Source organism: Echiichthys vipera (genome assembly GCF_963691815.1).
Source record: "Echiichthys vipera genome assembly, chromosome: 16".
NCBI classification, from domain to species: domain Eukaryota; kingdom Metazoa; phylum Chordata; class Actinopteri; order Perciformes; family Trachinidae; genus Echiichthys; species Echiichthys vipera.
In genome coordinates this window covers 26,051,658-26,076,657 of record NC_139841.1, presented here as the reverse complement: position 1 = coordinate 26,076,657, position 25,000 = coordinate 26,051,658, and the positions used below count along the sequence as shown (strand labels likewise).

At 43.2% G+C, this 25,000-nt stretch overlaps 1 protein-coding gene across 1 annotated transcript; it reads right to left on the bottom strand.

Annotated features, from left to right (window-relative positions):
* Nucleotides 1–5,860: 5,860 nt before the first annotated feature.
* Nucleotides 5,861–22,910, bottom strand: tbca (tubulin cofactor a). The gene is made up of 4 exons (XM_083929908.1): nucleotides 22,789–22,910; nucleotides 11,383–11,488; nucleotides 8,496–8,582; nucleotides 5,861–6,163 (listed from the first exon to the last, which is right to left on the bottom strand). The coding sequence occupies exons 1-4, from the start codon at nucleotides 22,839–22,841 to the stop codon at nucleotides 6,083–6,085; spliced, it is 327 nt and encodes a 108-aa protein (XP_083786034.1). The 5' UTR covers nucleotides 22,842–22,910; the 3' UTR covers nucleotides 5,861–6,082.
* Nucleotides 22,911–25,000: the final 2,090 nt, after the last annotated feature.

Sequence of the window (25,000 nt, the reverse complement as noted above, 5' to 3'; positions counted from 1 at the left end):
TATAAATCCGTGCTCCCACTTTAATACAATTATTAATTTCCGTTGCTCGTGTTGTCCCCTGGTGTATCTTACTTTTTAAAATTATCATTATTATTATTACTCATCATATGGTTTGATGCACTAGTGTGGTCTTTACCTAGTCCGTAAAGTGTCCTGAGATGACTTTTGTTATGATTTGGCACGAGAAATAAAATAAAATTGAATTGTAATTGTTTATTTCAAATTTCCTCCGCTAAAAACAAGAAAAGCTATCAAAACTATAAATCTGTGCTCCCACTTTAGTACAATTTTTAATTTCTGTTGCTCATGTTGTCTCCTGGTGTATCTTACTTTTACTTTAAATTATCATTATTACTCATCAGAATCAGAATCAGAATCAGGTTTATTGCCAGGCAATGTTCATTGCAAGGACTTTGACTTGATGTGACGGCGCCTACATAAATATAACCCTGAACACAGGCAAATTAAACATATGGCATTGAATTATATACATGAAATATAAGTGAGTGTGTTTGTATGACCAGTGCAGGTGGGAGTGTGGGGGGGGGGGGGGGGTAATATAACACCTGTGATTCAGGTACGTTAATATAATATCATATGGTTTGATGCACTAGTGTGGTCTTTACCTAGTCGGTAAAGTGTCCTGAGATGACTTTTCTTATGATTTGGCACTAGAAATAAAATTGAATTGAATTGAAATTGAAGTTTATTTCAAATATCCTCTGCTAATAAAAAGGAAAAGCTATCAAAACTATAAATCCCTGCTCCCACTTTAATACTATTTAATTTTCGTTGCTCGTGTTGTCCCCTGGTGTATCTTATTTTTTTAAATTGTTATTACTCATCATATGGTTTGATGCACTTGTGTGGTCTTTACCTAGTCCGTAAAGTGTCCTGAGATGACTTTTGTTATGATTTGGCACGAGAAATAAAATTGAACTGAATTGAATTAAGTGTATTTAGTAAATCAATAATAAAGTTGATGAAAAAAACAACATACAGCTCATTTATAATATGGAAAAACCTGGAAAACACTTTTATATTCAAATCAAAGAAGCACTAAAGAAACTAAAAGTGCATTTATTTAAAAAATAATAAATAAAGTCCTGACTGTGGCCTGTGTCAGTGCACAGTGGGTTAACATCGATGCATTCACATGTGGCAGTGTTTTAATTTTAGTGGTTTAATTTGCTTTAATATAAACGCATCATCACTTTAAGTTATTAAAATCTTCATCTGTAATCTGACAAAGCAGCGCGTTAAAAAGCACAATATTTCCATTGTATTTGCGGCGTAAAGCGACGCAAAAATCAAAGTGTAGTGATTTGATTAGAGGTGCTCCGAGGTTACACACAGGCCGATCCCTCCTGTTAGTGCTCGTTTCAAAAAGGTGCTTTCCCTGATAATCCTCATCCAAACGAGGCTAATACACTTTAAATGAGCAGCACAGTCACTAATCACGCAGGTAGTCTACTGTAGGCTGTGTGTGTATAGCATTTCCATTAGATGCAACTACCCATCACTAATTCAAACGTGCCCCAGTGACATAAAAAGCTGCTTTAAAGGTGCATTAGTAAGAAAAACACAGTGCTATAACAACTCTGATGCTTTTATTTTGATGGGTTGATTTGCAGATACCTTTACTTTAGAAAATGCACGGACTTGGAGCAGAGTATTTGACATTTTTCCAGCTACTTTTGCTCCAGTTTGAGGCGTAAACAGTTGCAGGAGGAGCCGGAGGAGCCGGAGCAGCCTGCGCGGGTCCTCCGGTCACATAAACCCAGACGCAGCGCCCCCGCCGCCGCATCTCATGCCTCAATTAGTGCCGCTGCCCTCTGCGCGGACTCGATTAGGCCCCGTGATTTATCCCAAAGAAATATAATTATAGCTCCAAATAAAATAATCAGCATTGAAGAGCGATTTCCTTAACGAGACGGAGCGGGCTCGATGTCACGGAGTAGCGGCGCCTCATTAGAGCCCTAATGAGACTTTGGGGTGATCCCGATAATGATCGAAATGTGTAAAATAAGGATCAAGTCAAATGTAACCTTAATTTGTCTGGCAATTGAGTTCATTTATTAGCAGGACTATTTAGGAAGGACTCTCTCAGCCTTTAATGCAAGGTGTCGTTATTTTAGGGCCATTTGGATAATGGATGGAGCTGCTGCCGCCGCTGCTGCCGCTGCTGCCGCTGCCGCTGCTGCTGCCGCTGCCGCCGCTGCTGCTGCAACTGTTTACGCCTCAAACTGGAGGAAAAGTAGCTGAGAAAATGTCAAATACTCTGCTCCAAGTCCGTGCATTTTCTTAAGTAAAGGTATCTGCAAATGAACCCATCAAAATAAAAGCATCAGAGTTCTTATATCACTGGGTTTTTTTTGCTGCCGCTGCTGCCGCCGCTGCTGCTGCTGCTGCGGGGAGACGTCACGCACGCTGCTTTATCATTCACGGCCTGAACCAACATTTGTCTTTTGACTGACAGCCCCCCCCCCCGTCCCCCCCAAAGTGCTCCTCTTTATTGTAGCCATCAAGACACAATCCATGTCACCGCTCTTAACAGGATAACACACCGTCAGTTAGATCCATCAGTTTATTGATCGATTAGTAGGAAGATCGAAAGAGAATCACATCACACACCCCCCCCCCCTCTCCGAATCATTTTGATAATCGATAAAACATTAATTGGTTTTAGTTCCTCAAATAAATGATCGTGCGCTGCTTTGTCAGCTGTTTAACGTTGGATATATTTGTGTTTTGTTACAGGCAACAGGAGCTTTGCGATCAGGGCTGCACCTCTCCGTATCGATACTGAGTACCGAGCACAGTTCTGATGGCGGCCTTTAATTAATAAGCTCTTTGACTCATCGTGCGGAAGCGACTGGGATCTTTCTTTTACCTGTGAAGCCCCGATCACACGGAGCAGGTGTTAGCAGCCTGGTGTCGGCTCTTTGAAATCGCAATTTTCTTCTTTTTCGCCTCATGCGCGTGTGTTTTTGCAGGGAAGCGCCAAGTTCACGCAATCTAAAGGTCAGCTGAGTACAGGTGATTTGTTGGTTGCCTAGCAAGAATTTAAAAAAGACTACAAAGCCGTATTCGGGCGGGGTTAGTTTAATGTGGGGACGTGGGGTGAGGTCGTTTCTACCAGAGGTTTGAGTCCGGTCTGACTGCGCCATGTCTATAATTATTCCGGGGAATGTGAGTAAAAAGTACGGCGATTTTTTGCTTCTGTGAAACGGTCCGCAAAAAAATACCTCGGGTAAAACTAGTCCTGTGTGAATACGATAAGCACTCATTCATCTTCAACCGCTTATCCCGGGGTCGGGGTCGTGAGGCGAGTACACCCTAGACAGGACGCCAGTCTATCACAGGACACATAGAGACGAACAGAGACAGACAACCATTCACACCTACGGGTGATTTAGAGTCATCAATGAACCGAACACCTGCACGTCTTTGGACTGTGGGAGGAAACCGGAGAACCCGGAGAAAACCCACGCAGACACAGGGAGAACATGCAAACTCCACACAGAAGGGCCCCAGCTGGGATTCAAACCAGGAACCCTCTCGCTGTGAGGCGGCAGTGCTAACCACCACACCATGTGTTTTTTAGATGATCGATTCTGTCCTTTAGTTTACTTCAGTAGCGCGCACATGGAGACAGGGAGGTGACGCTAGTTTGTAAACTGAGTCACCCCTCCCCCTCCTGGTGGAATACAGGGATTTATATATTACAGACATCCTGAGGTAAAACCATTTTACCCCACGCCCCCACATTAAACTAATCCCGTCCAAATAGGGCCTAAGGCGGTGTAGTGAACACCACGTTTGCGATAGAGCTGCAATGATACGTCTATAAATCCATGAGTCGTCAGCTATTTAATGACTCGCTGACTATCTTTACTAAACCGATTCATCGTTCTGAGCAGAGATCTTCAACAAGGTGTCCGCCTGATTATTGCTGGATCATTTCCGGGAAGTTTTTGTTGTTTTTCCGAGAATTAAAAAATATTTTTTGCAAATATGATTCGTCACGCATTTACACAGCACTGATGATGAGCTGAGGGAAGTGAAAAGATCCACTGTGCCTCAACGTGTATGTTTAACATTAAATCACGATGTGTGTATAATCATTTTAATAGCTTAGCATTGAAAGCACTATGTGAAATATGTAAACACTCAGAATGTGAAGCGGGGGGGGGGGGGGGGGGGGCTGCTTCTTCTCTTTCAGCTAAAGGGTCAAAAACACTGAAGACCTCTGTTTTTTTTAAAGAAACAAAGTGTGAAATGTGAATGTTTTCTGGTTTCTTTCCTCCTCGGTGGCAGAAAACCACAAATCTTTGAGCTGTGGACAAAACATTTGACATTTGAGGACGTCATCTGGGGCTTTGGGGAAACAACGACCCGCATCTGTCACCGTTTTATGGACGAAACAACTGATCGATGAATCGAGACAACGATCCAACAGATGAGTCGATCACGACAAACAATTATTAGTTGCAGCCCGTTTGCAACCTGCAGAACGTGCTTGGTCTTATCAGCACATAAGGCAATATCAGGATATAGACTTAAACATCGCTTTCCTAACTTTGTAACCACAAAAATGCTAAAAAATAAATTAAAAAATACTGTTGATATTAAGTTACTGAGTTATTATTACTTTAATAAACTGTGCAAAAGCATTTTGGTATAAAAAAATCTTCAATATTAACAGAAACATTTTAAATGCAGCAACAAGTTAATTTAAACAAGAATTAATATTTTAGTATATAAACTTAGAACTGAATTGAATAGTTCGCCATAGATATCTACCTGAGTATCGGATCGCTGCATCCCCAATAGTGATGTGTAGGTTTCACTCTTTCTCCCGTTTCACAACCACATGACTCATCGATAATGAAAGTAATCGTTACTTGCAGCTTCGGATAGTATTCTGGGATGCATCATCATCATCATCATCATCATCAAAGGTTGGAGCCAATAAAAGTTATTTCCGGCTTAAGAAGCTCAGGTTTATACAAAAGGAATGCAAAGTGTATCTGTCTTAGGGCGAACTCACACTGTCCTTCCGCATCGGGTCAAAACAGGTTTTTCAGCTAAAGCCTAGTGCGTTTGACCAGTGTGAGTGCAACCGCTCTGCGCATAACTGAGGCCAGCTGGCCGTCCACGGCCCGTCTGAGAGAGGTGGGCTTTTGTAGAGCACGTTTGCACATGTACGAGCACGAGCGTGCGCACGTGTACAAGCACGAGGCCTACAGCGGTTCTGACGTCATTTCCTGTGCGACTGTTGGGACATAGAAAATAGAAGGAGGGACCATGCGCGGACATTTAACAACAACAACAATGACGGCGAAAGGTTCACGTTGGTGTGATGCGGAGGTGGAGTGTTTACTGCAGATTTGGTCGATGAAAAGATTCAAAAACAGTCGACAAGACGCACAAAAACTCAGAGGTCTACGGAAAGATCTGGAAACAAAGCCACGCATCGCCATGACGTCATCAACGCGTGTGACGTGTTACTGCGTGATGACGTATAGGCAGCAAGAAGCATTCACCGAAGCCCAGGTAGAGTGAGTACAAACGGTGCTGGAGGGAGGGACAAGGACCCTAAAGCCCCGGGCTCGGTGCAGAAGGACAGTGTGAGTGCGCCCTTAAGGTAAACTCTCACTTCCTAAAACACAGTGATTTGCACTTTCTCACCCCCTACAATAGTCACCAGTGTAAAAACCTTCTTAAATCCAATCCCACCGTGGACCCACACCATTGAAAGTGATGGTTAAAACAGCGTTAAAAGAAAAAATGTGCGTTTTTAATAATCCGGATGTGTGTGTGTGTGTGACAGTATAAGAAAAACCCTGGACTCTGCTGTGATAAACTGAATGTTTTATCGTATTCTTGTGAGATTTTACACACAGGAGGAGCGTGATCAAACGTGGTGGCATGTAAACAAGTAAACAGTAGAAATAATAATTACATCATGAACAGAGAGTCTCTGAGTGGATTCAGTTTCCAAACAGGGCCTGACGAAAAAGGGAATGGAAGTTTAGAGCGAGCGCGTCTCGCAGGGAGAACAGAAACAGATCGGGAATCATCCTTCAAGCTTCACTGAGTCCAATACGGTTCGAGCCTCTTTGTACTCCTCTGATTCGCCCAAATCCTCTTCTGCTTCCTGAAAGGACACAAACACACACACACACACACAAATTGCCATTTAGGAACAATACCGCCATCTCCTACACCACAGAATGAGGAATTACAGCTAGCTACTTAAGAACAAATCCACCACCCTCCTGTCGGTCTATTCACAAAAGTGTTTGAACAAAAAGTCACTTTGCTGTCGACGTAAAACTTAACGGTCGGAGGTCATATTTCAGTCGGTCTCATGTTCTATATTTAGCAGTTAAAGGGTGGACTGAGGGATGACGTGACTGTACGCTGTCCGTGTCCTTTAATGAAGCTCCCGCGGTGGTCACCGAAGTGACAGCCCCGCTAATGAACTATGATGAGTGCGTGCATATGTGCACGTCTGTCTAAAAAGGAAAAGAGGAAGGATGGAGGATGAGTGATAGGAGGAGGCGACATGTTGCTAATTCCAGGTTAGCTCCCTCTGCCTGCCGCCCGGCTCTCATGTGAGCGCCTCGACACCGCCAGCTGCCCGGCTGTTGCTCTGCATTAATTGAGATGACCCTGAGACATGCATGCTTATGTTTGCTTCTCACCGCATCAACTTAAGTCCTGACGGGATTGGACACACACACACACACGCACAGACACACACACACACACACACAGCTGTTGTACACACAAATACGGTTAAACTGGTGTAAAGTGGGAGCGTATTCAAAATGTTTGGTTTGGTGGAATCACACAAACTAAAACGCATTTTCTCAAGGACACTTGTGGTATGTGGAAGGGTTTAAACCTGGGAAATGTTGTCACGGGAAAAACTAGTTACATTCTAGGTGTGAACCACAGTCTGATACGTACAAAATATACATATCACTACAGAGAGTCCTACGGTTTGATACCGAATGTGGTACTTTTAAGGGCAACGACTAAAAAAAAACTATGAATTGATACCACCACTGACTGATTCACGTTAAATCAGTCGGTGTCAAATTTTGCTTTTACTATGCTCAACTGCAATATAATATAAAATAATTAAGAAGTGCTGGTGGTGTGGTTACTCTATACTCACACAGTCTTTATGCCCTGGGGACAGACTGACAGGCTGGAGGTTTTAAGGACTGGTTTGGGAGGGGAGAGGGTTTAATTTTTTATTTTGTGTGAAGTGATTTTCTTTAAAATAAATAAATAGCAAAGACAGAATAGGTTTGGACATATTTGTACAATTTTCCGCTGTTACAAAGGGAATTTAGTACAGAAAAAATGTACCATCGGATACCGGTGTCGAATTCCAGGTACAGGTCCAAATGTGAACGGTACCCGACCGGTCTGTTGAGTGACAGCTAGCCGCTTGCCTTCACTTGTCCTCGAGATATATGTCAGTCAGATGGACTTATCCCCCCTCCCCCCCAACGTCACATACATGCCCTTTTTGTTTAGAGGGAATGAGGCGGAGTCAAAGTCTGACAAAATGGCTGCTCCCGTAGGCGAGGACGATCGGACCAAGTTGAGAGAACGGACTTTGACGGGTATACTACGTCCAATTCTATAGTCTATGGTCAACATGGGAGAAAAGTCCGGCTCCGCAAGTTGATATTTAGGTATGCGGGGTCGGGGGGTGGGGTGCTCTTGCGAATAGATGGGGCACAGATAGTGGAAGGGGAGGAGAACGCTGGCTGGAGAGAGACGGCCGATGACGACGCCTGATGGCATCCAGATTGGCACCAGCAGCCTCTGAACACTAACAGAACATGGAATCCATCTCAGCTCAATAGTATGACTTTGAAAATGTACAATTACTTTCTTTTCATTAGTTTATTCATTAAAAATGTGTAAAATGTGACTTCCACCGGGCTGTTCTCAGCACGCAGTTCACATGTAACTCACAGCTTTAGTGAAGTTTAAGCCGCATGCAAACTTCATGTTTGTTTTTTCTAATGTTGTGAACATTAATGCATTAATAATAATTAGAAATACCCCAAATAAAACACAGAAGCAGTCAGGTTATGCATATTTCTCCTTGTTGCGTGTAGTTCCTACTTACCAACGAGGACTAGTTCATGTCCAGATCAGCTTTGTAAAGGTACTTTCAGATATACAACAGGAACAAAAAAGACTAAAAACAGTACCCTGCTTGACGGCAGAGAGAAACCCATTTTGTGTGACACACGCTGAGGTTTTCAGCTTATTTCAAGATAAATGGTTTTCTGCTGTCAAGTGTCTATAATATCTCACAAACACAATTACACCTTGTAGTTTTTCAACAAGGCCATAAATTAGTTACAGAAACGGCGACAAAATAAATGATGTGAGGGTTTCATCAATACAGTTTTGTCCTGATGTGAGACGAAAAGGGTTTTTTTCTTTACACTTACTAATAACTGAAGCAGATCTCCGTGTGCTATGGTCAGGCGACGGTGGCAGTCTGGGATCATCATTTTGGACTCGTTCAATACCTCCACCTGAAACCACACAGAGACAACGTCAGTGCCAACACCATCTTTATTTAATTGGACTTACCCCCCAGCCCCGCTGCTATTTTCATTATAAAAATCATCATCGCACGTGTATTTTCCGGGTATAAAACATTAAGTTAAACAGCTAGAAACAGGCATTCTGGCCTTGCTCCTGACAGTAACATGCAGGGTGTCCCACACACACTCATCTTAACATCTCCAAACAAGCCGGCGGTATGAAATATGTTATTGAGTTATCGATCGGGCAGGGAGTTGGGCAGCAGGGGACCACCTCGACCCGACCGCACACCTGGATAAATGAAGAAACCCTGAGCCGAGGGCACCGTGATCAGGCGTAAAGAGGTATTACTGCGCCCGGAGTGAAACTGTGTTACGGCCCGGGGAACTTTCGCAGCCGCGGCTAATGTGGAATTCCCCCGGCCGGCACCCTAAAGAGCAGAGAAGAGTTGGGCTAACGCTGTCAGACACACTCACTCGTGACAGATGCTTCCTCACCTAGCCCTCTGTCGAGCTGGAGAGTCAAAACATGGACGCAGTCACACGCGTGTACATTACACGGCTGTGCACACTAACAGGCAGTCAGATGAACCCGTACACAGGGAAGGGTGGCAGACTAACTGACACGCTGAGAGACGGTAGACAACTAGTCGAGCTGTTGTCATCTCAAAAGTGACAAAGTGAGCCGGACTAAGCAGAGGAGTGCTGGAACAGAAGAGTCACGGTGCCCTCCCAGTGCAGTGGAATGATCCCATCAGTGCTGGATAAAGATGACACTTACAGCGTATTGATTCCATTAAAATAAAAACCTCTAATCCATCCTGCCTCAGACCTCTCATCTCCAACCATAATCCATCTGGCCTCCCAATCTCCCCATTTAACACCAGCCAAGCCTGCTGCTCAGCCCGAGCCGCCGCTCTATGAATGAACAAACACAACAAAACACACACAGAATTTTAATGTAACCAGTAAACATAGTCAGAAGTGGAGCCGGCTCCGTAGCTCCTCTCCGTCGTGGAAATGTAAAAGTCAAATCCAAAACAACCTGGCCCAGTATTACTCGAGGACCATGCCCACATACTCTGGTGTTGTCCGTATATGCAGCCTGTCTGGGATCAGGTGAGGCGTTTAATGTCAAGGACACTTGGTTTTAGATTTGATGTTCTGTTTGTCAAAACCTGACGAGCCTTTCCATAAACACAGTTAACTATCTACACTCCTAAGACTTCTGTGAGGCTGTCCTTTGAGCTAAATGCTAACATCAGCAAAGCAACATGCTAGCTGATGCCAGCATGCTAATGTTTAAAATGTATCATCGTAGTTTAGCGTGTTAGCATGCAGATATTCCCTAGTAAAGCTGAGGCTTTGCAGTATTTACTCATAAACCAAATCACTTGATCACACCCATTTTCAAACTCAGCCTTCATTCTGGTCTCAACAACACACGTGTAAAGTTTTGCGACTGTGTTTTGCACGATTGTGATGCAGTTGTGGTGACAACATCTGGCCAAAGACACAAAGAAACCCCTCTGAAAATACTCAAATCTGCTTCTGTGGTCATTTCCACAACAGTAAGGTTATCAAAAGTATTGATACTTTGATACTTTTTTGATACCATGTGTTTAAAACAATACAATCTAGGGTCATTTTAAATTGAGTATCGAAAATAACCAAAGCTATAAACAACACAAACGACACAGTGGCTTTCCAGTAGCCTGTAGTTGCACCATGACCACTGCCGGACTCAGAATCAGAAATACTTTAATAATCCCAGGGGTAAATTGTTGAAAGGACACAGAAACAAACCAACTGTTAAACCTCCTTCCTGTTTCCTTGGTGTGAAACTAAGCAACAAACGGTAAAGGTGTGGGCTCCGCTGGGACTGCATGGTGCATTCAGGTGCACCTCAGAGAAACTTGTGTTGTCAAGTACCCTTCTGCCAATTAGAAGCAACTTTTTCTGCACCAGCATCATGTGCAGGCTCTTAAGAAATGTGTGTGCCTCAGATTGTCTTCCACCCTTTTCAGCCGTGGTATCAAATATCACTTTTACTAGTATCGTATCAAAGTTTCAAACTCAGGTGTTGTGACACCCTTACGATACAACAGGTGTCTCCAGGACCATGGTTTGCCACAATGACACACAATACCAGCGTCACTGTCACCACACCTGGAGCCACAGTTCTAGCATGGCTAAAAATAGATAACATTTCACCTTTTCCAGCCCAAATCTTTGTGTAATGATCTATACCAGTGTATCTGTCCGTCTTAATTGACCTAATCCTGGTGTTTTGTTCTGCGTTTCAGTTTCTCTGTTAAATCTAAAAACGTTATTATAAAGAAGTTCAAAGAGAAACACGCAGAAGTGTAAAAAGTCAGTCAAGGCAAAAAGGAAGCAAGCAGCACGTGCGTCATACACATTTTCAAACACTACCCTGCTTTCTCCAACGCACGAGCAAACGGTGACGAGCTGCGGGCGCCGTGAATGAGAACGGAGAGGAGGGGACGTTGAGTCACCAGCATGTGTCAGTAAATATCAAACTCCGCTAAAGTAATAGGATATAATTACATTTGCATTAAGCAAATTACAAAATCACTAATGATTCTCCTCTCAAAACCTAATTCCTCATTATCGCTGTGGACTGACCTCATTACAGGAACGAGGGGCGGCTAGAGTCACCCAAACAGAACTCACTTCCAAAACCTCGTCCCTCACCGTCGGCATTATCCATTTATCACCCCGTTCGATCCCAAAGGGTTTCAAATGAAGAAACGTAGCGCCCACGTACCTGTTTCTTGATGACGTATTCATCTCCCGCCTCTGCTTTCATGCGCTCGACCTTCTCCTGCTGCTGCTTTGCCTCGGTTTGGTAGGAGATCTTCTCTTTTGCCAGCCTGCAGAGGACGACGACGACAGGGAGAGAGGAGAAGTGGGTTCGTAGTTAAAGGCAGTGACAGTGTTGTTACATCAAACATGAACGCACGGCCTCCCAGAGAGATAATACAGGCCGAAGCATGACAAAAGGCGTGCTGTGATGGTCACCTTTTACAGACGGGGCCATCTATCCTCATTCTCAACCTGACGCTTCTCTGACTGAGGGGACGCGGTGAGATCATCTCCCGCAGGATGGCAAGATACACACCTCGATAACAACCGTAGAACACATCATCCCTCCTCACGGCTGCTACACAGAATACTGGCAAGTAGGTATGGGACCATACGAACATCCCTTAGATTATTAGAGATGTTCACATACCATTTTTTTCCTTCCCGATAGCTGAACTTGTGTGTTTCGGCCGATACAGAGCTCTGATCCAATGCCAGTGTGTTTAAAAAGCTGTATATTACTAACCTGTGTGGATGTGTTATGGTTGCTATCATGGTTCATAGCCTGACTCAGGTGAAACCATTTGCAAAACATGAACAAATACAACACAGAGATGGAAGTAGAGCTTTCTTTCAGTCAGTCCATAAATGGAAAAATAACAAATAAACTACTTTAAAGGTGATTTTACCATCTTAACTTTGTCCCCCTTATGTTAGTGTAAATGACACTTACAGTAATGCTCCTTTGAATCTGAATATTGAGGAAATGTTTAAGGGAAAAGACACTGATTCCTAGTGTACGGTGAAGCCCGTAGGGAAGTGTGGAAGAGTTTGAGGTTAGGACAAAGAACTATGTTATAAAATGTTTGATGTAAACAAGAAGGAAATCACTTAACACTCAGCGAGAACATTTATAAAAGTGTTATTTTAAGAAGCACACCGTTAAGAGCCACAGACTTCAGCGGGTTTCTCTTCGGACAACTGAGGAATAGTGACTCAAGACACAACCCTGGCATAACGGAGAAGAGTTGTACGTGTTTTAACTTCTCGTATAGAATATTAGGATACTATTTTACAATTTTTTATTCATTCATTCATTCATCTCAACCGCTTGTCCCTGTCGGGGTTATGGGGGGGTTGGAGCGGATCCCAGCCCACATCGGGCGTGAGGCGGGGTACACCCTGGACAGGACGCCAGTCTATCACAGGGCCTACAACCTACAACGCAAACCGTCATCGCTTACAAACCTCAACCACAGACTGTGTGGATATTTGTCTTGAATGATTTGGGAAGTAAATGGAGTTAAATGATTATTTTTCTCTGGATCAACTAATCAAATACTTACTTTGGCACTAATCTAATGTATGCATTATAGTAGTAAATGAAGATTACCCTGAAATATTGTTAGAAGACTCAGTGCTTTTCTAATTTCACATTAATTCAATGTAGGGCCGGGGTCTGCAACCTTTACTGTCCAAAGAGCCATTTACCCCCGTTCCAGCAAATAAAATGTGTCCTGAGCCGCACAGCTTATAACGTTTTATATACAGTTACATGATGTATACAAAAAACTATAGTTTGTATACTTTTTGCATTTTTCAAATTATAGAAGAAGAAGAAGAAGAATTCCTTTATACGTCCCGCAATGGGGAAATTCAATTTGTACTCTTTTTTTTTTCATGTTACACACACACAGGCCCGAAATACACACACACATGCACAGACAGGACCTATATACATGCAACTAATGGAGAGATGTTAGCGCGAGGGGGCTGCCAGTGACCTGCACCCAGAGCAGTTTGGGGTTCGGTGCCTTGCTCAACAGCACCTCGGCAGTGCCCAGGAGATGAACTGGCACCTCTCCAGCCAACTGTCAACGCTCAATTTATGGTCCACACAGGGACTTGAACCAGCAACCCTCCGGTTCCCAGCCAAGTCACCTCTGGACTGAGCTACTGCCGCCCAATAAAGAGAGCGTTCCCATACCGGGAGTCGAACCCGGGTCGCCTGGGTGAAACGCTAGACCATATGGCACACGAAAGAACAACAATAAAGAAAACTGTTAACATTTAAAAATGTAGTTGTTTGTAATTCCTCACCCCATGGTTAGCATACTGACAGTGCGGGTCAGAACTCAAGATTAGCCTCCTGCACCGAGCCGTAGCTGTAAGATGTGACGCGTATTTTAGTTTCACATCATATTTGTCTAACAAAAATCACCTTGAACTCCAAGAGAACAGGTGTTCCCTTCGAAAGATCGTCCACTCTGGCAAAGACATTATATTTATCTCCATGTTATTTTTTTGGCAAGTGTACAGGGAGCCGCTGAAAAGGGGCTGAAGAGGCGCATGGGGCCCGGAGGCCAAAGGCTGCAGACCCCTGATGTAGGGGGTATCCTGTGTTAGATCCACGCATGTAGTTTAATGTCCTTATTTCTTATAAAATATCCAAAGTGAAATCATTTCAACGCTGGTTGAATTTCTTCCTTTTCAAGCGTCGAGTAGCATCGGGCTCCAACTTTAACTTAACTTCTGTGTCAACAGGCAGCCGCCACGGAAATAAAAAACCTTTTGCTGCCCTTGTTAACTGTATCACGCTTATCTGACTCACACACACACACACACACACACACGCACGCACGCACACACACGCACGCACGCACGCACACACTCCTTTTTAGAGATTAATTGATCATCAATTTAGTCCCTAATTTGGAGCAAGTCAGGTGGTAAATGGGCCTCTTTTCCTTGATTGTTAGTGAAAATGGGCTTGAGTACATTGATACATTTTGATTATTTATCAATTACGTGCCAAATGGAACTAAATCTATTAAACAGATTCCCGCCCTGATTGGCGTAATGGAGTTTGAAAATATGGCTATTGATAATGATTCCCGACTAATAGTCTTTTTCCGGCTGTGCCTGCTTGTCGGGGAATGACAACACAAATTTAATTTTTCATAAAATCAGCTGCGTGCGAGTAAGTGAGTGATCCTTCATTTATCAGCGGCATTACCGGAGACCCTTCCCTCTCCGCGTCGCACTGCTCCTCGCTTAGCCGAGGAAGCCAACAGCACTCTGTCATATTTTACATCAATTACCACTCATTCTTACACGGTTCCATCAAGAAGCTTTTAAACAGGCACCGTATGCAATAGTAGCTCCGGCGGCGTGATGCAGAGTGAGTGATGTCACCCGTTTAGAGTCAAGGAAGGTGGCAAAGAGAGAGAGAGTGGGGGAGAAGATGGAGGAAGGGGAGGCTGGAATCATTTGAATAAAACTGAAGGACAGTCTAATAACAAAATGTCCATTCCTCCCCTTCCAGTCCTGATGTTAATTTCTTATTTCTCCCAGACTTGGAGCGCCGCGTGAACGAGGGGTGGGGTCGCGGCTGGTTTTAAATAGACCTGCCACCTCAGGCTTAATGGAAAAGGCAACTCTCTGGAAAATAGAAAAAAAAAGGGAATTAGAGGCAGCCCGACACACACATTCGGCCGCCTCCACTGTATTTTTGAGCCGCGGCGTAGTCTGTGCTAGGACCGGAATGACAAAGGCAAATTACTGTTGTCATTTTATTAAGGGCATCCGCCGCGCTAGGGCGGGAAAGGCACTGACTGGAATGTGCAAAAGCCACTGGAAATAGGCCCGGCTAAAAGAGCAGGCAGGTTCCTCTAAACTCCAATATATATATAAAACGGGAGGGAAGGGGGGGAGGGAGGGAGCAAGGCAAGAGGAGAGAAGAAGGAGAGACGGAGGGGAGAGAGTGAACGGGAGGGACACGAGATTATGAAGAGACAGAAAGCAATGACAGCGCGTACGTTTAAAGCTAACAGCTTGATTAAGGGTCCGTGTCAAGACGGTACTCTTGGCCTCGAGGAGGTGAGGTGTAATATCTCTCGCCCTATGGTCAAAATTGTAAAAACATCAGTACAGTAGCAGAGGCAGACCGATATATCAAAGACACATCGGTATCTGTCGGTATCCACCTTTATGTCTTCAGACGTGCACCTGAGTGAAAACGTTTTTTACAGAATATGTAACGCAGAAAACTACGCCCGGGGTGATTTAGACACGGGGTCATACAGACATTTTATTCTTATTTACTCTTTATTTAAATGATCGGTAATTGACTGATGCTGAACGTGCGTTTTTCTTTTCGCAGTGCAAGTGGAAGAGAAATATACTTGCCCCACCCGACAAACTAAAAGTCAATACCGTGGCTTTTATGTTATTTATCGCTAATTTTTTGGCTTTTGGGTTTTTAAGACTCATTCCTGCAGCGTTCTGTGATTTCTCACATTTGATTTACCAAGTAAAACAACTTTTATTTATATATGTTCACACTGTTTTGGATGCTTTCATTCATTCATTCATTCATCTTCAACTGCTTAGTATTGATAATGTTGATAAAACAGAGCTCTCAGAAACTATTCATTCATTCATCTTCAACCGCTTATACCGGGGTCGGGCTGGAGCCGATCCCAGCTGACATCGGGCGTGAGGCGGGGTCCACCCTGGACAGGACGCCAGTCTATCACAGGACACATAGAGACGAACAGAGACAGACAACCATTCACACCTACGGGTGATTTTAGAGTCATCAATGAACCTTGACCCCCTAAGAGAACAAGGTAAACTATGCTTGAGGTGATTTAGATATGGGGTCATAAAGCCATTTATGTCATTCCTTTTTAAATGATCAGTAATTGACTGATGTCGAACATTTTTTTTTTGCAGTGTAGGTGGAAGAGAAATATAATTAAAAGTCAATAAATATAATAATGTGTTCTTTTATGTTATGTATTGCTCGTTATTTGGCTTTCGGGGTTTTAGGACTCATTCCTGCAGCGTTCTGTAATTTATCACATTTGATTTACAAAGTAAAAACAACATTTATTAATATATGTTCACACTGTTGCACTGTTGATGCTTTCAACTGTTTGTTATTCACCAAGTGAACAAGGTAAACTATGCTTGAGGTGATTTAGATATGGGGTCTTATAGCCATTTATTTCATTCTTATTTAAATGATCAGTTATTGCATGATGCTGAAGATGCATTTTTGTGGAGGAGAAATATACCTGCCCCTACAGACAAATTAAAAGTCAATAAATAGAATAATGTGTGTCTTCATGTTGTGTACCGCTCCTTATTTGGCTGTTGTTGGGGGCAACAACTCACCTCTGGGTTTTAGGACTCATTCCTGCAGCATTCTGTAATTTCTCACATTTGATTTACAAAGTAAAAACAACATTTATTTATATATGTTCACACTGGTTTGGAGGCTTTCAACTGTTTATTTACCTACGCCTGAGGTGATTTAGATATAGGGGTCACATAGCCAATTTTATGACCCCATATCTAAATCACCTCAAGCATAGTTTACTTGTATAATATATAAAATAAATGAAAGGTAAATTTACTTTTCCATACTCAAAGTTACTGCCAAGCCCTGTCAGTGTTCATGTGTGTAATTGGTTTACAATGGAATTCATTGTATTATGTATAATAATAAATATTCTTTAATAGGGTTTTGGTTTAAGAAATCAGACTTCTAAGCATATATAGTACAGAAAGAGGTATTTTTTTCATTCCACCTTAAAAAATTCACACTACTGGACACCGTAGTGGTGTCAGGCCCCGAACAGTAGGCAGGGACAGTACCTGTGATGAGGTACACTTTTGTTTTTCCCATTCTGGACACTGTGACATTATCCTCTGTGGGAATCCAGCCACCGCCATCACCACCTCAGGGAGCCCGTTAGTAACGTGACCCTCATCAAAACACAATCGATAGCACATTACACTATCACCGCTGACTAGAGGGAATTAGACGTCCGCCTGATTGACGAGAGATACTTTGAGTCCATCACACAGGCAGCCATACTGGGCACATTAGCCCGCCACACCTCCATAATAGCATACAGTACTTTCTATTCCAGCATGGTAAATCTGGACATTGTGCAAATTTAGCTCAGAATGGATGCCAGCTCTATTAATAGGCGGGCTTAAACTGGATGATGAGCGTGAGAGGTACTACATCAAAAAGCTTAGGTTTTGTCTCAGACGTCATGTACAAAAGAAGACGGATTTATTACGGTAGAGGTCTGGAGTTTCTATTCATTATTCTTTTTGTACTGTCCAAAATTAAGACGGCGAATTTTGAGGCTTCATTCATCATCAGCTAGAAAACGATGCAAAAGAGTGAGGAAGCAAAATGAACGGGGAGATAAAGTCGCTTATTATAGTGAACATGAGGCTACGTATTTTAAGTGTCTCTGGTCTTAGTTATGGCTGCAACACATTCATTCATCTTCAACCGCTTGTCACTGTTGTGGTCGCGGTGGGGCTGGAGTCGATCCCAGCTGACATCGGGAGTGAGGCGGGGTCCACCCTGGACAGGACACCAGTCTATCACAGGACACATAGAGACGAACAGAGACAGACAACCATTCACACCTACGGGTGATTTAGAGTCATCAATGAACCGAACACCTGCACGTCTTTGGACTGTGGGAGGAAACCGGAGAACCCGGAGAAAACCCACGCAGACACGGGGAGAACATGCAAACTCCACACAGAAGGGCCCCAGCCGGGATTCGAACCAATCTTGTTGTGAGGCGACAGTGCTGACCACCACACCACGTGAGGCGACAGTGCTGACCACCACACCACCGTGATTATTTTCATTAATGATTAATCGGTCGATCATTTTCTCGATTGCTCACTGAGATGTTCGGCCCATAAAATGTCAAAAATAGTGAAACATGTTCATCAGTGTTTCCCAAAGCCCAAGGTGACGTCCTCATATGTCCATTGTCTTAGGGCGCACTCACACGGTCCATTCGTACCGTGCCCAAGCACGTTTCAGGGCTAAAGTCTAGTTTGTTTGACCAGTGTGAGTGCAAACGTATGCGGTACGCTTGCCGGCCACGGCCCATTTGAGAGAGGTGGGCTTTAGTAAAGCACGTCTGCGAATGTACGAGCACGACCGTGCGCACGTGTACGAGCACGGGGCCTACGGCGGTTCTGACCTCATTTCCTGTGCGCCTCTTGGGACATAGAAAAAAGAAGGAGGGACCATGCGCAGACATTTAAAGCAATGGCGGTGAAAGGTTCACGTTGGTGTGATGCGGAGGTGGAGTGTTTACTGCAGATTTGGACGATGAAAAGATTCAAAAACAGTCTGCAAGACGCACAAAAACTCTGAGGTCTACGGAAAGATCTGGAAACAAAGCCACGCATCGCCATGATGTCATCAATGCGTGTGACGTGATTCGCCGAGGCCCAGGTAGTGTGAGTACAAACGGGCCTGGAGGGGGGGGGCAAGGACCCTAAAGCACGGGGCACGTTACTTAGAGGACTAAAGAAACTGAAGCGGTCATCAAAGGATCTGGACATTTTTCAAAACAATGAATTGTGTTTTGTGCTCATATCTGCAAATCAAACAAACAGCAAATCAACTGATTGACAGAAGATTCATTTGGAACCATTGTCATTTTTTTACACAAAGTTCACTGGTTCCAACCTGTCAAATGTAAAGTTTTGATGGTTTCATCATCCTCTAAATGTTGTTACGCTGCATTAACACCTACTCACATACTCCTAGAGGAAACCCTCTATCTTTATACCCTCTCAAGCAGTATGAAGACGACTTTCCTTGGAAATTGTGATGTGTGTGGATTTTTTTGGTATTTCCACCGACCAAAGTAAAAAAAATATGCAGATTAATATAATTTAGCTGTAACTCTGTTGTTACAATGTGTCCACTTTATTTCCACTTTATTTTTCTGACAAAAATGAAACATCATACTCGTCTTGATTAGCCTTTCCCTTTGAAACACACGGTGTCCAAAGAAAATAAAGTCCCAGATCAGTTTTTTTGTTGTTGAGACAAGTATCTCAAGATGATAATTGAACACTTTTGGTATCTTGACACATTAAACATTGTTTTTTTATGATCACCACTTAAGACAACCATCATCGTGTTTTACCGGCAAACTTTTTAAGGTCTAAAAGTTTTCTACATAAAGTTTTTTCCACGTCTCTCATAATAAAGGACAACATACTTTTTGTTCAAAAAAAGAAAAATAACTTAATCACAGGGGTAAAGTGCTCCTGAAGGACAAGAGAGAGGAGAGATTTACAAATGTTAATGGGGTCAAAGTGCAAACGCCACATGTCCTGTTGTTGCGTTTTACAGTAAAGGCCTAACGGGGGGGGGGGGGGGGGGGGGGGGATTATGTATTGCTTTTAATGAGAAGTAGTCTGAGTAAATCTAAAGTGAAGCCACTCTAATACACTACAACTGCATACATTTAGAAGAAGAAGAACTCCTTTATTAATCCCTCAAGGGGAAATTAAATTTTTTTACTCTGTTATTATATTATTCAGGACACACACACACACGCACACGCACCAAATGGTGCCTTGCTCAACAGCACCTTGGCAGTGCCCATGAGATTAACTGGCACCTCTCCAGTCCACACTCCATTCATGGTCCACACTGCGACCCTACGGTTCCCAGCCGAGTCACCTATGGACTGAGCTACTGCCGCCTAACTTACTAACCATCACTAACCATCTGTTACTACACATATAATACAAGTACTAATAGTACAAGCTTTGATAATGGTGTATTATGAGCCATAATCAAAGCTGCACCAGTCAAAAGGAATGTAAAATTAAACTAACACGTCACTTCAAATACAAATGCGTTTCTAAAAAGTAATAAGACGATTTCCGTGCCTCCTGGTTATGAATCCAACTGTCACTTGCATCAAAGAGTGAGTGTGCGGACTGAATGTCTGGAAGTCAAAAAAGGACAGCTTAGTGATGAGCTACAACTGGTGTCATTAGTTTTTGCGAATAACAGAAAAGTCTTATTAGTCTTACAAAACTTGTTGATGAAGCACCTTAACAAAGAGCGAGCGGAGAGATGGATTGGGTGGAGTGTGAGTAGCAACCTTTGGGTAAACTAAGCCCAGTTAATGAGGAGAGAAATCATTTCTGTGGCCAGAGAAAAAAAGATTGATACTTCAGAAGACAGAAGACACGTTTCCATTTGTTGGCCAGATACCCGATATTAAATGCATCAGAACAGAACAAATTGGGAACAATTGAGATTTGTAATCAATCCAAACAACCGTCTAAAACATTGATGTTGACTGAGAATAAATGAAGGAATAAATAAGATTTTATAAAAGTTATTTGTTGGAATACTTTTGGTTACTGAATGTGATCAGTGTTATGCAAATTCAGTTACTTACTTTTTGAACAGGTCACATAAACAGTCCCAGGAAAGACGACAGTATCCTGGGAGAAATGTGACTTAAAGTTATGTTTAACATTTTAATGGTGGTGTAGTGGTTAGCACTGTCGCCTCACAGCAGGAAGGTTACAGGTTTGCATCCTGGCTGGGGCCCTTTCTGTGTGGAGTTTGCATGTTCTCCCCGTGTCTGCGTGGGTTTTCTCCGGGTTCTCCGGTTTCCTCCCACAGTCCAAAGACGTGCAGGTGTTGGGTTCATTGATGACTCTAAATCACCCGTAGGTGTGAATGGTTGTCTGTCTCTGTTCGTCTCTATGTGTCCTGTGATAGACTGGCGTCCTGGTCAGGGTGGACCCCGCCTCACGCCCGATGTCAGCTGGGATCGGCTCTGGGCTCCCCCGCGACCCCGGGATAAGCGGTTGAAGATGAATGAATGAAATACTAAACAAGGCATTCACGGGGACAGCTACGTTACAGCTACTTATTTAAGGTGATTTTGATTCAAATAAATTAACAGCATCCAAACGTGCTGCAGTAATGCCTTATCTTATGTAGCATAAGTGCTGCAGGTCTAAGGCACGCCTCTGTAAATCTCAGTCAGTCTTATAAACTAAAAATACTTTTGCAAATGTTTTTATTTAAAAAGGTTGTAACATCAACTACATGCCACCACCATGTTTATAGAAATTACTGCATCTGTTAGTAATTAGTTGTGCGTGCGTGCGCCAATGTGTGCATTCTCTGTGTATGAAAGTTGTTGCGCTGTGACAAACGGTTCTACTGTATTCTGTTATGTTATTTTCTGTATCTCTGTTGTAGAAATGGCATTTCAATGTTTTGCAAATTTCCTAATCAAGAAGTTCATGTTTAAGTAAATGGGATCTTAGAAAATCCTTTTTCCATGCTCCGTGGTATCAAATTGGCATCGATAATCATGTAATTTCACTGGTACTGGCACCAACTAGTGAATTTTTGGTATCAACTCATCTCATCTTCAGCCTCTTATCCGGGGTCGGGTCGTGGGGGCAGCAGCTTTAGCAGGGGACCCCAAACTTCCCTTTCCCGGGCCACATTAACCAGCTCTAACTGGGGGATCCTGAGGCGTTCCCAGGCCAGTGTGGAGCTCTAATCTCTCCACCTAATCCTGGGTCTCAAATTCTGGCAGGTGACGTGACAGGCTGAGGCAGTTTTGAATTTGAGCACCTCAACGCTTTTGAACAGCTCCAAACAATGCATAATGTGTGGGTTGTCATAGTTGGTGTGTTAGTGCTGTTGAGTTGTTGATATTGCATTAATATTGGACCATTTATGGAGCTAGCTCAGTAAGAGAGGTGGTTCTGACCTATTTTATAGAGTCTGTGGTTCTGACATGTGGGAACACTTCAATCTGATAACTCTAGCATGGCAGCATCATGTGATCCTTGTGAGAGAGGGTTTTTTTTCACATGTGGAGAAGCTGTGAGCAAAAAAGATGCCAGCTTAATCCAAAAACTGTTTTGTGTTCCCCATCGCCCACTACCATAGTTCCACACCCATCCTATGCTTTATTTTCCAGGACTCTCTCCTCAATAACACAACACACACATCCATCAATCTTCATTATTGTTCATAAAACATGATATTCAGTTTAAGAGTGTGTGTGCATCAAAGGGTTTTCTAAGCAAACACACTTTAAATCCACTGCAGCCTTCACTTGCTAGCAATGAACCCATTTTTCCATGTGGTTTAGTGCAAAAGCCTCATTAGCCCATCACTGCTAACTAGCATACGGCTAGCATGAGTCGAACAACGTTAGCTACCGCTGCAAGTTACACCAAACAGACAACTACAACACGAACGCTGTCTTTTAAGAGTACGTTAATCTTGTATCATCACACCAGACGTGTCAGCAAGGTGACGTTTATCTACAACAAAGGGAAACTGCTGACTGAGCAAAGGCCGCGCCGAAGCGCCGGAGTAAAGTTAAACACCTAACCGACAAACGTTCCACCGTGCGCGGTGGGGTGTAAGCTAAGCTAGTTAGCTTAACGTAGCTACTACACGCAGCTAACTTGCTCGCCCTGCTAAATCACCTTTAACTGTGATGAAAGCCGATCTTACCTCTTAACGATGCCGGTTTTGATCTTAATTTGCCGTATTCTCGGATCTGCCATGGCTGTATGTTGTGATGATGACTCGGTTCAAGGAGCGGTGGCCAACGGTCGCTGTGTGCAGGTTGGAAGGCAGGGGTGACGAGCTGCTCGCAGATACATCGATCTCTAGCGTGTGGATCGTTCTGGTCCAGTTTGTGGAGGGAGCTTTGGCTGCATTTCATAACATTTGTTACTGTTTTCACACATGAATGTCTATTCTTTTCATTTGTCTGCTCTGTCTTTATTGGTGTTCTTGGTGTTTTGCTGTTTTTTACCTTTTGAGTATGTATAAATATGTACTTTTTTCCCTATGCATTGTAAGGGGACCTTGGGTGGTATTATTATTATTATTATTATTAGAATAAGAGACACTTTAATGATCCCAGAGGGAAATTATTTTCTTCACAAACTCCAGCTATACATACAACAAATATTCAACGGACAGCATATATTAGAAAACAGGGTCGGGTCTCGGGGGCAGCAGCTTTAGCAGGGGACCCCAAACTTCCCTTTCCCGGGCCACATTAACCAGCTCTAACTGGGGGATCCTGAGGCGTTCCCAGGCCAGTGTGGAGATCTAATCTCTCCACCTGGTCCTGGGTCTTCCCCGAGGCCTCCTCCCAGCTGGACGTGCCTGGAACACCTCCCTATGGAGGCGCCAGGGTTCATCCTTACCAGATGATCCTGAACCACCTCAACTGGCTCCTTTCAACGCAAAGGAGCAGCGGCTCTACTCCGAGTTCCTCACGGATGCTGAACTTCTTACCCTACCAAGCTGATTTTGTTCTGCTTAATTATGCTGCTATAGGCCGAGTCTGCCGGGGGACAATACTTTTCCTAATACTCTGAGCTTCTCTCCTCTCTGTCTGTATCATTCATGTCTCATCAATGCATGTTACTAATTCTACTCCATGTTTGCCACCATAATTATTATCACTGCCATGTTCTGTCACTCTAGCTGTGCCTGTTTCTTGCTGTTCTGCTGTATCAACTGCCATAACTTGTAAGTCATGTTCACATTGCTTTAGCTAGCACGATAGTCACTGTTACTTTGTAGTAGCTTGCATCTCAAGTGTGTGTCTCTCTCTGTCTGTCTTTGTCTCTCTCTGTCTTTCTTTGTCTCTCTGCCTGTCTTTGACTCTGTGTCTGTCTTTGTCTCTCTCTCTGATTTGTGTCTGTCTTTGTCTCTGTCTTTGTCTCTCTTTGTCCATCTGTCTGTCTTTTCTCTCTCTCTCCTTCTCTTCCTCTCTCCGGTGCAGACAGATGTCCGTCCTCCACAGAGCTGGGTCTGTCTGACGTTCCTGTCTGTTATAGTGAAGGTTTTCGTTGCCACCGTACTCTACGGGGGAATTGTTGGGTCTCTGTAAATCATTAATAAGTCATAGAGTGTGGTCTTTACCTACTCTGTAAAGTGTCCTGAGATCACTTTTGTTATTGTTTGGCACTATAAATAAAACTAAATTGAAAATTCAATTGAATTAAAAATATACTTTGGTGTTTTGTCTTTGTTGCCTTCCCACTTTGAATCTAACCATAAAAAATATCAAATACATAAACATACCTGGGTATAGTGCTGCTCTGAGTCTTTTCCAGTGTACGTAACAATGTTTGCATGAACTTGGCTCCGTGTCAGCAAGCATTAAGCTCTATATACAGACAAATATCCGACGCTCTGTGTAACTTAAGGCTTTATGAGCCTCAGAATAAGGCAATTTCTTTATTTACACAGTATATCACTTAAGCTAAGCAATTGACATGGCTTATAAAGCTATGTTACAAAGACAGCACATTCAATATCATTTGAATCTTCGTGCATCTGATATTGATTTGTGCGATCTATGAAAAAAGAGTCAATTTCATAGTGTTTTCAAAGGCTGCTCGTGTCAAAAGAGTATATATTTGATTACAATCTAGTCTTCAGACTGCCAATAGCATTAAAAGTTAATGTTACTCAACTACATTTCTGCACATTATGGCACAACAGCACCACTCTCCCATAAAAATAGAGAATACTTGTGTTAAAAAACACACCGTATGCGTCTTAATTGCTCTTCGCAACCGATCATAACAACAAGACTTACGACTGATGAGCAGAGCAGCGATCAAGGCTGGAGGGAAATGAGACAGCTGACAGAGGGAGGGAATTCACACCTGCAAAGAACTCCTCCGCGTCCTCCTCA